At 42.5% G+C, this 14,100-nt stretch overlaps 2 protein-coding genes across 2 annotated transcripts; one reads left to right on the top strand and one right to left on the bottom strand.

Moving 5' to 3' along the window:
* The first annotated feature begins 553 nt into the window (after positions 1–553).
* LOC112893801 (kinesin-like protein KIN-13A) lies at positions 554–9,565 on the top strand. Its single transcript, XM_025961300.1, has 12 exons — positions 554–1,084; positions 3,179–3,412; positions 3,624–3,809; positions 3,927–4,031; positions 4,835–4,912; positions 5,061–5,142; positions 5,676–5,838; positions 6,471–6,806; positions 6,898–7,116; positions 7,223–7,826; positions 7,935–8,000; positions 8,943–9,565. The coding sequence occupies exons 1-12, from the start codon at positions 944–946 to the stop codon at positions 9,123–9,125; spliced, it is 2,397 nt and encodes a 798-aa protein (XP_025817085.1). The 5' UTR covers positions 554–943; the 3' UTR covers positions 9,126–9,565.
* Positions 9,566–9,787: 222 nt separating this feature from the next.
* LOC112894982 (ubiquitin-like-specific protease ESD4) lies at positions 9,788–13,625 on the bottom strand. The gene is made up of 9 exons (XM_025962837.1): positions 12,766–13,625; positions 12,089–12,165; positions 11,915–12,008; positions 11,715–11,813; positions 11,270–11,356; positions 11,066–11,185; positions 10,830–10,933; positions 10,538–10,610; positions 9,788–10,421 (listed from the first exon to the last, which is right to left on the bottom strand). Exons 1-9 carry the CDS (start codon positions 13,522–13,524, stop codon positions 10,359–10,361), a joined length of 1,476 nt encoding a protein of 491 aa, XP_025818622.1. The 5' UTR covers positions 13,525–13,625; the 3' UTR covers positions 9,788–10,358.
* Positions 13,626–14,100: the final 475 nt, after the last annotated feature.

Raw genomic sequence — 14,100 nt, forward strand, 5'->3', positions numbered from 1 at the left:
CCCGCCGAGCCCCGCCGCCCCGCCGAGCCCCGCCGCCCCGAGCGCCGCCGCCCCGGCGAGCCCCGGCGCCGCCACGACGAGCTCGAGCCGCCGCCCCGCCGAGCTCCGCCGCCCCCGACCTCGAGCTCGAGCTCGGCCGCCTCCCCGAGCGCGGCCAACGGCCAGCGGGCCCACTGCCCCACGTGTCGCAAGGAGAGAGGCGCGGCTCGGATGGGAGATAGGATGGGAATCCCGTAGCTATGGGCAGTCGCGGGAAGCTCTCGGGAAATGGGGGGAGGAATGGGGGAGTTGCTGGAGCCATGAACAGTAGTTACAATCCCCTATTTTCCGTTTGGGAGGCCAGATGGGGGAACTGCTGGAGTTGGTCTAATACATGTCATGTTTTAATGCTGTATATCTAAAGATGATTCTTTTAATAATATATATATCTAAAGATTGGTTCTTTTATGGTATAGATCCAATTTTAAAACAAAAAAACCCTCTGTCTCCTCCCTCTGTCATGCCTGCCTGCGTGTGTATTTTCAAACTTGTGAGCTGCAGCGGCGTCCGTCAAGGCCACCAACAGCAGCGGAACGTCTCGCCCTCTCTAAAAGCCATTTCAGAACCACCTTCGAACTCCACCCCTCCGCTTCCGCGAACCCAATCCCTAATCCCTCTCGCCCTCGCGTCCGCCCCCAATTCGATCCGGCCCGGGCCCCGATCCCCCTCGATCCCGGTCCCAACCAGGCGCCGGCCCGATCGGCATTGCGCGCCTGCCGCCTCGGCCAGATCTGGGCGCCGCCTCGGGCGCCAGATCCCGCCGCCCTCGCGCCTAGCGGTTCCGGCGCCGGACGCCAACTTGGCGCCCCAGAAGCGGTCCCAGCGCGGCGGCGGCGGCGGAGGTGGTGCCTCCGCCGCCGCCGCGGCCTCGTCCGCCGCCGCGGGGGACTCCGGGGACGCGGTCATGGCGCGGTGGCTGCAGTCCGCGGGGCTGCAGCACCTCGCGGCGTCCTCGGCCGCGGGCGGGGTCGGGGCAGGGGACCTCCGCGGCGGCGGCCTCGCCGGCGGTGGCGCCGGCGGCCTTCTCCCGAGCCTTCTCATGCAGGTCCGTCTAAGACCGCCCATCTCGCTCTAGCGTGATCCTTCTCTGCGCCTGAAAACCTTGGCCTCTGTGCGCGTGGCGTAGCCTGCATTGCGCGATCATCAGCTTAGGGATGGGAATCTTTTGTATGGGTCCGTGCTGGAATCTGCGGAGACGTGCATTTCTGGCGACTTCTTTTCTATTCTTGTTGCATAGTTGTAGAAACGGCCGGAATCCACTTTTTCTGCTACCCCGTTCGAAATATTGCTATGCTCGAGATTAGAGTTACCAGCTGCATTGCGTGATTGATAGCACTAGCACAAATCTGCATCTCAGTTGTGATCCAAATCGTGGTATGAGAGGTATGTAAGTGTAGGAAAGTTTACTGGTTTGGGGTTTCAGAGGCTGGCAAGTTGGGGGCTGTCCTTGTAAAATTTGAATGCTGGGTTCACCATGATCATTGGTCATGCAAGATAACATGGTCACATGCGTGTCCTTGTCTTCGTAATGAACGTTGCCATCGTGAGGTATATACTTGTTGGTCCATGTCCCTGCATAATTGGCCAGAAGGTACCACATCCATTCTTTGTTTTCTTTTTATATCGTTATATCATTGTGGAAGTGTTTTAGCAATAGAACTAGTATATTGTTCATCTATCCAATCTAAATAGATTTAAACATGTTGATAGTCAAAGTTTGGAAAGTTGGCGACAAGGATTCTAGGATGTCAAGTAGAAATAATGGAGGGAGTAGCATCCTCTTGTGCCATGGATTTTAATTGGTAACTTGCACAGCCTTTCCAAATTCTGCGTATTGGCATTGAGTTTGTAACTTAACCAGAGGTCTACTGTGGAACTGCATGGTATTGCACCAAAAATGAGCTTAATCCTTTCCAGCTCGAATGTTAAGTTAATTGAGTAATCCTTTCCTTCAGGGCTAGTTAATGCATATGTGCTGGATTTCAAATGTGCTTTTCTTACCTAAATCAGTAGGGGAAAAATCGTATCCTCTGTTCTGGATTTTGGCCATATTTTATACAAAACATGTTTTGATCAGCATAGTCTGCTTTATATCCAATTCGTACATGAACTGCAGCTCAAAATCTTGATAATTGTTTAACACTCCAGGATATTAATGAAACTTTTAAACTGTTTGGCTTAATATTTTGTGAAATTGGATCTATTTAAATTAGCAAACAATTTTTCACCTGCTATTTCTAGTGTTACATGCCATAATGATTATGGGAAAGGCATTGCTATGTTTTCTTCAATTATCACAGGACATTCCATGTAACATGCGAATAGTGATGGTATGATTGGTTCTATGCCACCGGGAAACATGATATTCCTCTTATTTGATGCTTTTGAATTTGTGGCGTCCAAGTGCATGTTTGACCACTGTATTTTAGAGCTTGATATCAATACATGGTTACTACCTTTTACGAAAGTATTTCTAAAGAAAAAAGTCAAGTAACATAATTTCATGTAGCCAAGCTTGATAACTAATCATATTAATTGTCAAACTTTGGAGGCTTTAATAGCATGTTAGGACTCTAAACCACAAAGAAATTGGAGGGGATATATTTGAATTTTGCCTCTACTTTTGGTGTTATTGGGTTCTACACCACTGTTTCCCTAGACCTATTTGGATATGCCATTTCTTGTGTTCCCTTTTAAGTTATCTGCCCTTCCCTTCTCTTTTTACCATCTCCCATCTCATCATCTCTTTTCTGTGTCTATCCCAAGCTTCAGTCACCTCTTGGTTTCATGGTTTTTATTACTGCATCGACTCACTGAGCTTGGCTTAGAGTTTGTCCAGGAACAATTCACCATGGAAACAACCAAAACCATATTGATATTGATATCCCATTGCATGGATGGTTATTTCACTTCTGATTGTGTCATCCAGTTCAAAGTTAAGGTCATATGCTAGACTTATTGACAGTGATATGAAACTGGCACTTCGTATTAGATGTATGTGCGAGTTCCCATGTTGAGCTTGTGTTTCTCGTATGGTTTGATGAGTTCCAAGCTATTTTGTGCTGATATTATTGCGTATCATGAAGTTATTTATCGCATCCGTGCAGTTTGACAATTTGCTGTTATTGTTATTTGGTAGGGATATGGGCCACAATCGATAGAAGAAAAACAGAAGCTTTATACATTATTGAGGAGTCTGAATTTCAATGGGGAATTGGCATCTGCATCCTTGTCTGAGCCCTATACTCCAACAGCACAGAGCTTTGGTGGTGGGGCTTCTGTAGATGGATTTTATTCACCCGAACTTAGAGGTGAATTCGGAGCTGGCCTTTTAGATCTTCATGCAATGGATGACAGCGAGCTTCTTTCTGAGGTATTCTCTAGTTGGTACATGCATTGTAACCTTGTATTTAAACAGAATTTAATGTCTACATCTTGATGTTTCTTCTACTTGTTCCTTCTAGAAACTTGGGAAATGATTCAGTTTATTAAGATATTTAAAAGCATTATGTCCATATCTTTTTTGTAGGTTGCAATACCATCTTCATGCATGCTAATATAGTTATACTTTATTATTTTGTCAGAATGTTGCGTCAGAACCATTTGAGGCTTCACCTTTTATGCCAAAGGAAATGGATGATGATGAGGATGATTTAATACCAGAAAACCAGCAAAGTCTAGTAGATAACTGTAGTAGTGCATTCATCAGCGAAAAAGAGAACACTGGGGTCAGTGTTAGAGAAAGTAATGTAGCAAAGATCAAAGTCGTGGTACGCTCTCTTTGAAATGCTGCTATGATATGGTGCACAACAGTCATACACTTTTAAGCTAGAATCCATTCTCTCCTTTTTTTTCTTATTCTAGTGAGAAATTTTTCTTTGTTTCAGGTAAGGAAAAGACCCCTGAACAAAAAGGAGGTATCTCGAAAAGAGGAAGACATCATAGATGTACACAATTCTCAGTTCTTGACTGTCCATGAACCTAAGCTCAAGGTACTGCCTGGTCATCCGTATACTTAATTATTTGTGTCCCTAGTTCACCGAATAGTTACTTGTTTGGTCAATATCCGTTAACTATCTTATTCGGCTCATTGGAATAGTTTGATTAAATTTGGATGCTAGTAATATTGATAGTGAAGATGCGAAGAGATGCGATGGATGTACTCCTTCAACGTCTTACATGATAACCACTGTACCTGTGTATGTAGGACAACTTACACTTTGACATTATTTATATTCACCTTGGCTTTACTTAACAAAAATGAAGCAAGACTAAGTCACTATGATGCCAGCATGCTTTAGGTAATTATGAATTTCAGCTTGAATTAACAAGCATGTTTGGAAGTGATAAAATTGACTTCTGATTGAATGAAAAACGTGTAGCGATGTCAGAAATCCAATGTTCTGATTGCAAAACAGAAAAATCCATTTCAATGGATAACTTGAGTTTTTTTAAGTGCTCATCTGCGTTCAGCTAGCCCTTTGTACAGAGAAATGGATAGTATATTGTCTCTGGGCCTAGATTACATTGTTATAATAATCTGCATGGTGTTGTCACTATGTATCACTGAAATAAATGTATTTTCGGACCAAGGGTTGCAAAATAATTTGGAGAGATAAACCATTCGATGTTTTGCTATTTATTATCAGTATATAGTATGCTTGCTCTGCTAGTAATAAAACAAATTGTATTTATAAGATGCATGAATAAACACATATTAGGAACATGAATGTCTTTCCAAACTTTTCTAATGATTGAACATTCAAATGGACTAACACATTGTCTTCACTGAAAGGTGGATTTGACAGCGTATGTGGAAAAGCATGAATTCTGCTTTGATGCTGTATTGGATGAGCATGTAACTAATGATGAGGTAATATTAATTTTAACTGTCTTCAGTAATTATTCTCTAAAATCAATTACCTAGTGTTGCCCCCAATGGATGTTATAGAGTATCTACTTTCTCGTATTCATCTGCATTCTTTAATATTGGATATTGGACTTTCTGTTTTGTTTAACAGGTGTACTGTGAGACCGTGGAGCCTATTATACCAATAATTTTCCAAAGGACAAAAGCCACATGCTTCGCATATGGCCAGACAGGTTAGATTAGCTAAACTGTAGAAATCCATTTCCTTTGGGTCCTATTAATGATTATTCATGTTATCTCCTTGGTGAACTATTTGGAAATAACCTTGTGCTTTCTGTTCTATTTACTATACTTCAAATTCCCTACTGCGATTTAATTATTTGTAAACTTTGTGATTGTCAAGTATTTTACTCTACAGGGCTTACCTTCATTGAATGACTATTGGATGTGATAAAATTAAGCATCTGAGATTTGACACTAAGTACAAAGTGTGGAAAATGCTGGCAGTACCTTGTCCCCTGTTCTATTTTTTTTTTGGGGGCAAATGGTGCTTAAAATTGGTGCTTCTTGAACTGTGTCTTGCAGTTATCAAATGCGCTACTCTATATGTCAAAGTTTAGACCCTCACTTTATTTGTCTCAGCTGGATGTATATGGTATTGCCCTGGTGAATTACACTTACGACCGTTCCTGTATTCATAGTTTGTTACTCCTGATTCTCTTATTGATTTTCCTTGGCAGCATGGCTAATGAATCTCCATATGCAGGCAGTGGCAAGACATATACAATGCAACCCCTACCTCTAAGAGCTGCACATGATATGGTTCGTCTTTTGCATCAACCTATGTATCGGAATCAACATTTCAAGTTATGGTTGAGCTACTTTGAGATTTATGGTGGGAAGCTCTTTGATCTTCTCAGTGAAAGGAGGTTGGTTACTTCTAGAATCCTTTTGTTTTATACTTTGACATAATAATATTCAATTGGTTAATTTCTGTTTTGTTGGGGTCGTTGGTCAATGTTGACACTGGCTGTGCCCAATATGTTTTTGCATATTTTGAAGTATTATAGAAGTGGGCACAATGATTTTTTTCTCTCCTTTTCTTTTGCACTATTGGTGAAGTGGTAGGGTGGGGGTGGTGTGCCTTTTAGAACAGTGACTTCTGGTTCGGAGTTAGTGGAATCAGGGTACATCAGTATGTGTGAAACACTTGGCTCCCTGTGTCAGGTTTAGTGGAAAGGTGTAATCCATGGGTTACGCATATAAGCCAAGTAATGACTTATATTAATTTGTATCTTTGTTTGTGGAATTTGCATCTAGTTCTAGCCAATTAAATGAGGCTATATTTTTGTTCTAATGATTTGCTTAGGAAATCTAATTAAGCATTTGCTTTTTGCAATTTATGTTTGTTTGCTTTATTGGAACTGTCTGGTCCTTTTCGTTTTACTTGTTTTGTGGATTTTATTTTCATAGTTTTGTGGATTCTATTTTCATAATTTTGTGGATTTTATTTTCATATGTTTAAATCAGGCTACATTTTTCGTTCTCCTGTTTTTTCTAGGCAACTCTTAATGAGGGAAGATGGAAAGAAACAGGTCTGTATTGTTGGCTTACAGGAGTTCGAGGTTTCTGATGTCCAGATTGTCAAAGAATACATTGAGAAAGGAAATGCTGCAAGAAGCACAGGCACGACCGGGGCCAATGAAGAGTCATCACGATCTCATGCTATTCTGCAATTGGCTGTGAAAAAGCATATCCCAGTTGCTGATACTCGGAGACAGAGAGACCGAGATGCTATTGAAGCAAAGAATACAAAGCTTGTGGGGAAAATGTCATTTATTGATCTTGCTGGAAGTGAGCGTGGTGCTGATACAACAGATAATGACAAACAAACAAGGTATTGATTTTTGGCAATAGATCTGGACTTGTCTTGTCGTGCTTGTGCTGTATGATATTCATCTATTCCTTATGCTTATGTCTTGTGCCAGAATTGAGGGTGCAGAGATCAACAAGAGCCTTTTGGCACTCAAGGAATGTATTCGAGCATTGGATAATGATCAAATACACATTCCTTTCAGAGGAAGCAAGCTAACAGAGGTGCTCCGCGACTCTTTTGTTGGCAACTCTCGAACAGTAATGATTTCTTGCATCTCACCAAGTTCAGGATCATGTGAGCACACGCTAAATACCTTAAGATACGCCGATAGGTAATGCTCTTCAACTATATTGAATTCGCATGTATGTTTGCTGCTTTGAATATACATCTAGTTATCTAGTTGTTAATTCTTACTGATATCACTGTTCAACAAACAGGGTTAAAAGTCTTTCGAAAGGTGGAAACATAAAAAAGGAGCAGGTTACTATGCAGCCTGTAACATCCGGCAAGGAATCTACATACAATTCATATCCTTTATCAGGTGAATCTGAAGAAATTATGGAGCAGACTCAAGAAAGACCTGTTGATGGTTCTAGGAAGGGTATTGACAATTTCACTTCCAATTCTTCCATGGAACCTGAGAGAAACTCTTTCAGTATAATTCCAAGTTATCCACAGAGAGGAAAGGAAGAAAGTAGTTCAAGATCTGGTTTGAGTGATAGGGAGAGAGGAGATTTGAAACCTAGCCAGGCTGGTATTACTAGTAAAACACAGTCACTTCAGGATTCAGTAAATACACAAGAAGATGTAAAAGTCACAAAAGTCTCACCACCCCAGAGAAAAGCTAACAGGGATGAGAAATCGGAAAGGCAGAGCAACTACGTGAAAAAGGAAAGTGGTCATGAAATTAGTCGGACTGTTCTTAAGCAGCAACAACAACTTAAACAGCAGCAGTTGCAAAGACCATCATCGACCTCAGCACCACAGGTTTCATCCAAGCAATCTGAAAAAGAAGCTATGGAAATAAATGCAATACTTGAGGTAATTTTTTATCAGAATCTTATATTAGTTGATCCTGATAGAGATGTGATGTCGATTCGTCATCTTCTTTTCTTTTTCTTTTTCTTTTTTTTTTTTGTTGCGGCTTAGGAAGAAGAGGCATTGATAGCAGCTCACAGAAAGGAAATCGAAAACACCATGGAGATAGTTCGGGAAGTAAGTTCCAAATACTTGGATGTACTTAAATTTCTTTGTAGATGTTATCATAGTTTATGCTGCTCATCCTTATTTAGACTTCGTCAGTTCCATATCCTGTGCAGTATGAAATATTAGGGTCCGTTTGGATCCGGGTGACTAAACTTTGTCCTGTCACATCGGATGTTTGGACACTAATTAGGAGTATTAAATATAGACTAATTACAAAATCAATTGCATAAATGATGACTAATTTACGAGCGAATCTATTAAGCCTAATTAATCCATCATTAGCACATGTTTACTGTAGCACAACATTGTCAAATCATGGGCTAATTAGGCTCAATGGATTCATCTCGTGAATTAGCCTCCATCTGTGCAATTAGTTTTGTAATTAGTCCATATTTAGTACTCCTAATTAGTGTCCAAACATCCGATGTGATAGGAGCTAAAGTTTAGTCGGGGTGATCCAAACGGGGCCTTAATTAATATTCTCACTTTTGCACTAAATGATAAAAGTATGTCAGTTCTGCAATGTTTCATACTTAATCCGTCATAATTTTTGTGCTCGCACCTTTCGATTCCATGACAATACATTTATATATTTTGTGTAAAGTAATTCCTTAATAGTAGTGTGCACGCACGCCATTCTTGTGGTTACCCAAAAGTTGGCCAAACTCATTCATATTAGACTCAAGCTTTGTATAACTTCACAGATCCTAGTTGCCCACGGGTGCCAATACATCCTTCTGACATTTGTTTTTTTTGGCCAAAAACCCAAAATCATTTGTAGTCCCTGATCTTTTGAATTGTGCAAGATGTCCCTTAGGTCTTAGCGGATCGTTTTTATTGGTGTCAGTATGTCTGATAATGCATTAATCAATACTCAGTACGGTCCATGACTTTGTCGCTATCTCAGCATTACAACATGTTCCTTAACATGACATGCCATTTTTATTGCAGGAGATGAACCTATTAGCGGAGGTTGACCAGCCAGGTAGCCTTATTGACAACTACGTGGCACAGCTGAGTTTTCTGTTGTCACGGAAGGCTTCTGGCTTGGTGAGCCTCCAGGCGCGCTTGGCGCGGTTTCAGCAGCGCCTCAAGGAACAGGAGATTCTTAGCCGTCAAAAAACATCAAGATAGTTGAACTTCAGAAATTGAAATACTCTGTTTTATCAATTATTATTGACTGCGAGAAGCGCTGTATTGTGGCCTTAAAAGGAGAGAAATGGATCTGAGGATTTCAGGGTGATTTGAGATGGCAGATAGTGATGCGAGATCCATGGTGATGTGGGTTGTTGATGCAGGGCTGGCTTTTGGTTGAGGTTGTCACAGTTTGCTATTTTTTCTTTGCCTGAAACGGGTGCTTGTGGCGGCATAGGTTTGTCAATGTTTGCCGTTTTCTGTTGTACCAATATAGTTGTAACTGTTGTTTGAAGATATCGGTAGTGAAGTGCTGCGGTGAGGAAATAACCATTGTACCTCGCCTTGCCATTATAGTGTTGTACTTTTTTGTTGATATTATTTCGCATCAACAAAAGAAAGATGGCATGCGGCAAAATATCTACAGGATTTGACTCCTACATTGAGCTCTTCGTGTGACTTATGGTATCATTAATTACTGGAAGATATGGACGTGCATGTGCTAGTTCTAGAACCAAAGCAATGCAAAATAGTGCCGAAATGAGGTTATCATTAATTGACTATCATTTCAAGAAAAAGAAACCAACAAACCACCATGCCAAAAGACCAGTTAAATGAATTTTACTCAAGATAACCTCATCTTAATGATAAAAGAACGTACATAAAGAAAACTGGCAGAGCTGCCATTCCAGAATTCAATATGCACATACGTCAGGGAGGGGGCACTATTAAAAAATTGAGGGCCAAAAAGATGGGATCATTACACAAAACTCGCTGCTGCAAAGCCATACAGCCCTAAACCTGTGGATTGCTCGCTTGGTCACAGCTTGATGCTTCCCCAAAGGAGCTCACAGGATGCTGCAATGCATACAGGCTCGAAGTCCGCTCCTATATATATAATTCAAGTAAGGCATACATATCTGTCTCTCAACTCAATGCAATCTAAACCCAGCCAAAAAACCTACATCCACCCATTACGCCCTCAATGGCTCACCGTAGCAGAACCTTATAGCCCTCCCACAGTCCTCATGCAGAATTCAATCTGAAGCCGTAGTCGCCTGGCCCTTCACCCTGTTGCTTGACCATTGCATGGTGCCACTGAGAAATCAGACAACTTTGGAAATCCTTGCACTCAGCACTATATCTGATGCCACAGCCATTTGTAAAGTACATGTTCCAACCAACAATAAACATCTGAACCAGGCCTTAATGACCTATGATGTCCTCCATGATTTATTCAGCCCTCAAATTCAGTATTTCCTTTGCTGTCCTCTTGCGGAAGTACTGCATGTGCTTCTACAAAAAAAGTTTCAAATAACATTTTAGTTATTCTGGCATGTAAAAACATCATCCAATCTTATTTGAACTTTTGCAGATATGCCACATCCATTGGTGGGAAAACGAGAGACCACCTGTCCAAAAATAAGGTCCATATTTCTGCTGTAGAAGTCTATGTATTTGAGCATGAACATGCCACAATCCCATCTACGGTGACAGAGGACTCGGTTAGTACATTAGGAAAACTTTAAAACAAGTAGGAATGGTGCTGTAAGAAACTAGTGTGCTCAGTTTCACATGGACAAGGCGGCAACAGTACCCACCTTTTTTTACCAAAAAGAAATTCATTGTCTGCACACCCATTATTGTAGGAACAAGCAGAAACAAAAATGATAACCATGCCACGAACAAAGATAGGACAATTACCCATTCTCCTGCAAAGGAAGGTTTTTGACACCTTCCTGTTTCCATGAAAGGGCATCGATCTGTTGGCCATTTTTGTCTTTCACCTCATCCACAAAATACCTGGCCTGGTACAGAATTGAAAACAAAAATAGAATCACAAAATAACTGGCCTAGTACAGATTCTTTTAAAAAAACCTGAATGCTAGGAGGGCAGAATGCAGACATATTGATATTAGAAATTAGAAGATAACACTAACCAAAATTCTCAAGACCTTCATGTCCATGCTGCCAAGCGAATCCAGATATTGAAACTTTTTGTTCTTTATGTTGATGACTGCTAAACACCAATGGACTTCCTTGTGTATGGGAACAAATATCTGGACACAGTTATAACAAGTTTTGGTTAAATGCAAAATAAAAATCCAGCAGGATATAAACCTAAAAAGAGAACCCAAAAGTACCTTGTCGCACTCAATTAGACTGTACCCTAACTTCCTTTTTGTTGTCCATCTTCTAACAGCTTTATAGTCGTATCCACCAGAAATCAGCTGATAAATAGCAAATTAGATTAGTTATGAGTTAAAACTAATGTAACACAGTGCTCAAATACAACACATATCTTGTCACAACAAAATATCTTAATAAATGCAACAAGACAGATGACACTATGAATAGGAAACTTGATTGCAGAATTGGGGTAAAGACATGTATGAAGCAGCTTAGCTGTTTCGACCGGATATCTTATCATAATATTAGGAAGCATGCATCTGGTAGTGGCATGCATATCTTTCTTATTGGCGATTTGTGAAGGAGAATGGTAGTTATTTAGGAGCACGGAAAAATAAACAAATAATTTCCGCAATGGAAGGTAAATAAAGTTCCAAGACATTGGATATAGTAACAGACCTTCTTGTAGAAAAAGGTGTTGAAGAAATGGCATCTTAAGAACTTGCTAGGTTGTCTTAGTTCCCTCTCTTTAAGCAGATCAAGATACAAATTGATAACCTGAAAGTAGATGGGAAAGAGAAAAAACATTGCAACCATTATATACCGATACATTCTATATGCTGAATTCCAGAAAGAGGGTGACAGAAACAAGAAAATACCTCATCATTTAGCCATTCTTGGTTATTCAAGCACTGCAAGATCTCCCTTGTTATCACAATGTTTGAAGGTTCATGTACTGCTAATCTCTCACGGCTGTAAAAAGGACCGTTTTAGATACAGCTAGCCATGTAGGCATTTGGGCATCACCTGACAGAAGAAGATAAGAACCAAACCTGTTCCTGCCATGAAGAGCCTCACGAACAATTTCTTCATCCTCATCCGTAAGAGGAACAAAAGGTTCAGGCACCTCCTGAAAGGAACATTATTATGATACTAAATGTTCAATTCTAAAAAAGATGTCATGGTCTGGTTTATCTGTAAGTGCAATTTAGTCTTCAAGAACAACGTGATATTTTTTATCCATCTATACTTTTTCAACGGGATTGTGAAAATGCTCGAACATACTAACCAGAAAATTTTTTGGTAGCCCCCCCCCCCCAAAAAAAAATAAAAAAAATCTTTCTGTAACATACGAGTAACAAGGAACAAAATTTTACACACAATTATAGATGGCTACAGAAATATCTAGTCCAACATATACATACAAAAATAAATTGTCTGTTATCACAACTCATCAACAAAAAAAAGAGAGAAAACACTGAGCGAACAACTATTAAAGACAATCCCGTCCTCATAAATTATCAATTACCAACCACTGATATAGTGTTCTATTACAGTCTGAAATGTAGTCCTTAGAGTAGCAAGCACATGTATTTCTCCAAAATGGTAGTTCAGTTCAACATTCCAATTAACTTTTCAGCTGAGTGCAGTTCAATTCAGTCAGCACGACCACCAGACTCTGCTCATCAAAAAATAAAACTATAGAGAAAGAAATCCAGGAAAGCCGTACCTCCTTCTTTGGAGAAATCCGAGGGAGGACTTCCGCGAGGCGCTCAAGGCCAAGGCGGCCCTCCTCTGCGAGCCGCACCTCGAACTCGAGTGTCTTGAGCTTGGCATCCCGCTTCCGGCTGGCCGCCTCGTACAGCTCCTTGTACAGCGGCACCCTCCTCACCACCACGCTCCCCCTCACCACCTCCTCCTCGTCGTCCTGCTGCTTCCTCTCATCCCCGTCCTCCTCGATGGCGACCACCTCGAGGGGCACCGCCTCTTTCTCCCGCGCTGCATCGGGGATGGCGTTGGGAGTTGGCGGTGCGGAGTGGGAGACGCTGTTGACGAGCTCGACGTACTGCTCGAGCCCGAGCGACCGGGGTGGGGGCGAGGATGGCGAGGACCACGAGGGGCCCGCGGCGTGGGGCCGTGCAGGTCCGTCGAAGCGGAAGGCGCGAAGGACGCGCTGGGGCCCGTGGATCGGGCGCTTGAATGGTGGCGGCGGCGGGAGGCGGCGCCTGTTCGGGAGCGGGGAGGAGGCGGGGGTAGATGAGGAGGAAGGGCCCGGCGTGTTGGAGGTGGACGCGGCGGCGACGGCGTGGATGATTTGGGGAGAGGGGTTGGGCGGCGGGGAGGCGGAGGTGGAAGGATCGAGGGAGGATGGGAAGGGCGCGAGCTTGGGCCTCTTGGAGGGAGGGGGAGGGGACGGCGGCGGGAAGGAGGGGATGGGGAGGCGGTGGTCGGCGGTGAGGCGCTTGCGGCTGTCGGTGAGGGCGCCCATCGCCGGCGGCGGTGGAAACCCTAGCGACGGATCGGGCGCCCGAGCTAGCGCGACCGAGCGGGCGGCCTTTCGAGGAAACGGGGGAGAGAGAAAGAGAAAGCGGTTTATTTTTACTTTATTTTCCTCCTCGATTTTTGGTTCCATTTTTTAATTGTGATTCATTTGTGAGTGTGTCCGTTGCGGCCGTACGGGCGGGAAAGGAGGAGAGCGTTGTGATGGAGGATGAACCAACGGTGAGATTGGAACGCTGCTGGTGGCTGGGGAATTCGGCAAGGAGCTGGTGGAGCTGCAGGCGCCATGGAGGACTGGTGCGATGAGAATCATGCTTGTGAGTTTAGAGCAAAGATAGATCAGGTTCCACTTAAACAAGCAAGGATTGCGATTCTCTCAAGACTGTGGTACATATTGTTCTCTTTCTACTTTGTTTGTGGGAGGCTGAGTGTTTTTCGTTTTGCAAATAACGAAATGGGAGACCAAATAAATATATCCATGGTCAATGACACGTGCCTCTCTAGTTCGCAACAATCTCGCTACTTCATGAGGCCAGGTAAAGAACTAGGTCAATCGTTTGTTCTA

Source organism: Panicum hallii, chromosome 5, assembly GCF_002211085.1.
Source record: "Panicum hallii strain FIL2 chromosome 5, PHallii_v3.1, whole genome shotgun sequence".
Lineage (NCBI taxonomy): Eukaryota > Viridiplantae > Streptophyta > Magnoliopsida > Poales > Poaceae > Panicum > Panicum hallii.

Coding starts and splice junctions, on each gene's coding strand:
- LOC112893801 (XM_025961300.1), top strand. CDS start 944: ATGGCGCGGTGGCTGCAGTCCGCGGGGCTGCAGCACCTCGCGGCGTCC. Junction 3,413..3,623: donor ACAGCGAGCTTCTTTCTGAG/GTATTCTCTAGT, acceptor TTATTTTGTCAG/AATGTTGCGTCAGAACCATT. Junction 3,810..3,926: donor TAGCAAAGATCAAAGTCGTG/GTACGCTCTCTT, acceptor TCTTTGTTTCAG/GTAAGGAAAAGACCCCTGAA.
- LOC112894982 (XM_025962837.1), bottom strand. CDS start 13,524: ATGGGCGCCCTCACCGACAGCCGCAAGCGCCTCACCGCCGACCACCGC. Junction 11,814..11,914: donor AAGAATGGCTAAATGATGAG/GTATTTTCTTGT, acceptor ATCTACTTTCAG/GTTATCAATTTGTATCTTGA. Junction 10,422..10,537: donor TGGACCTTATTTTTGGACAG/GTGGTCTCTCGT, acceptor CTTTTTTTGTAG/AAGCACATGCAGTACTTCCG.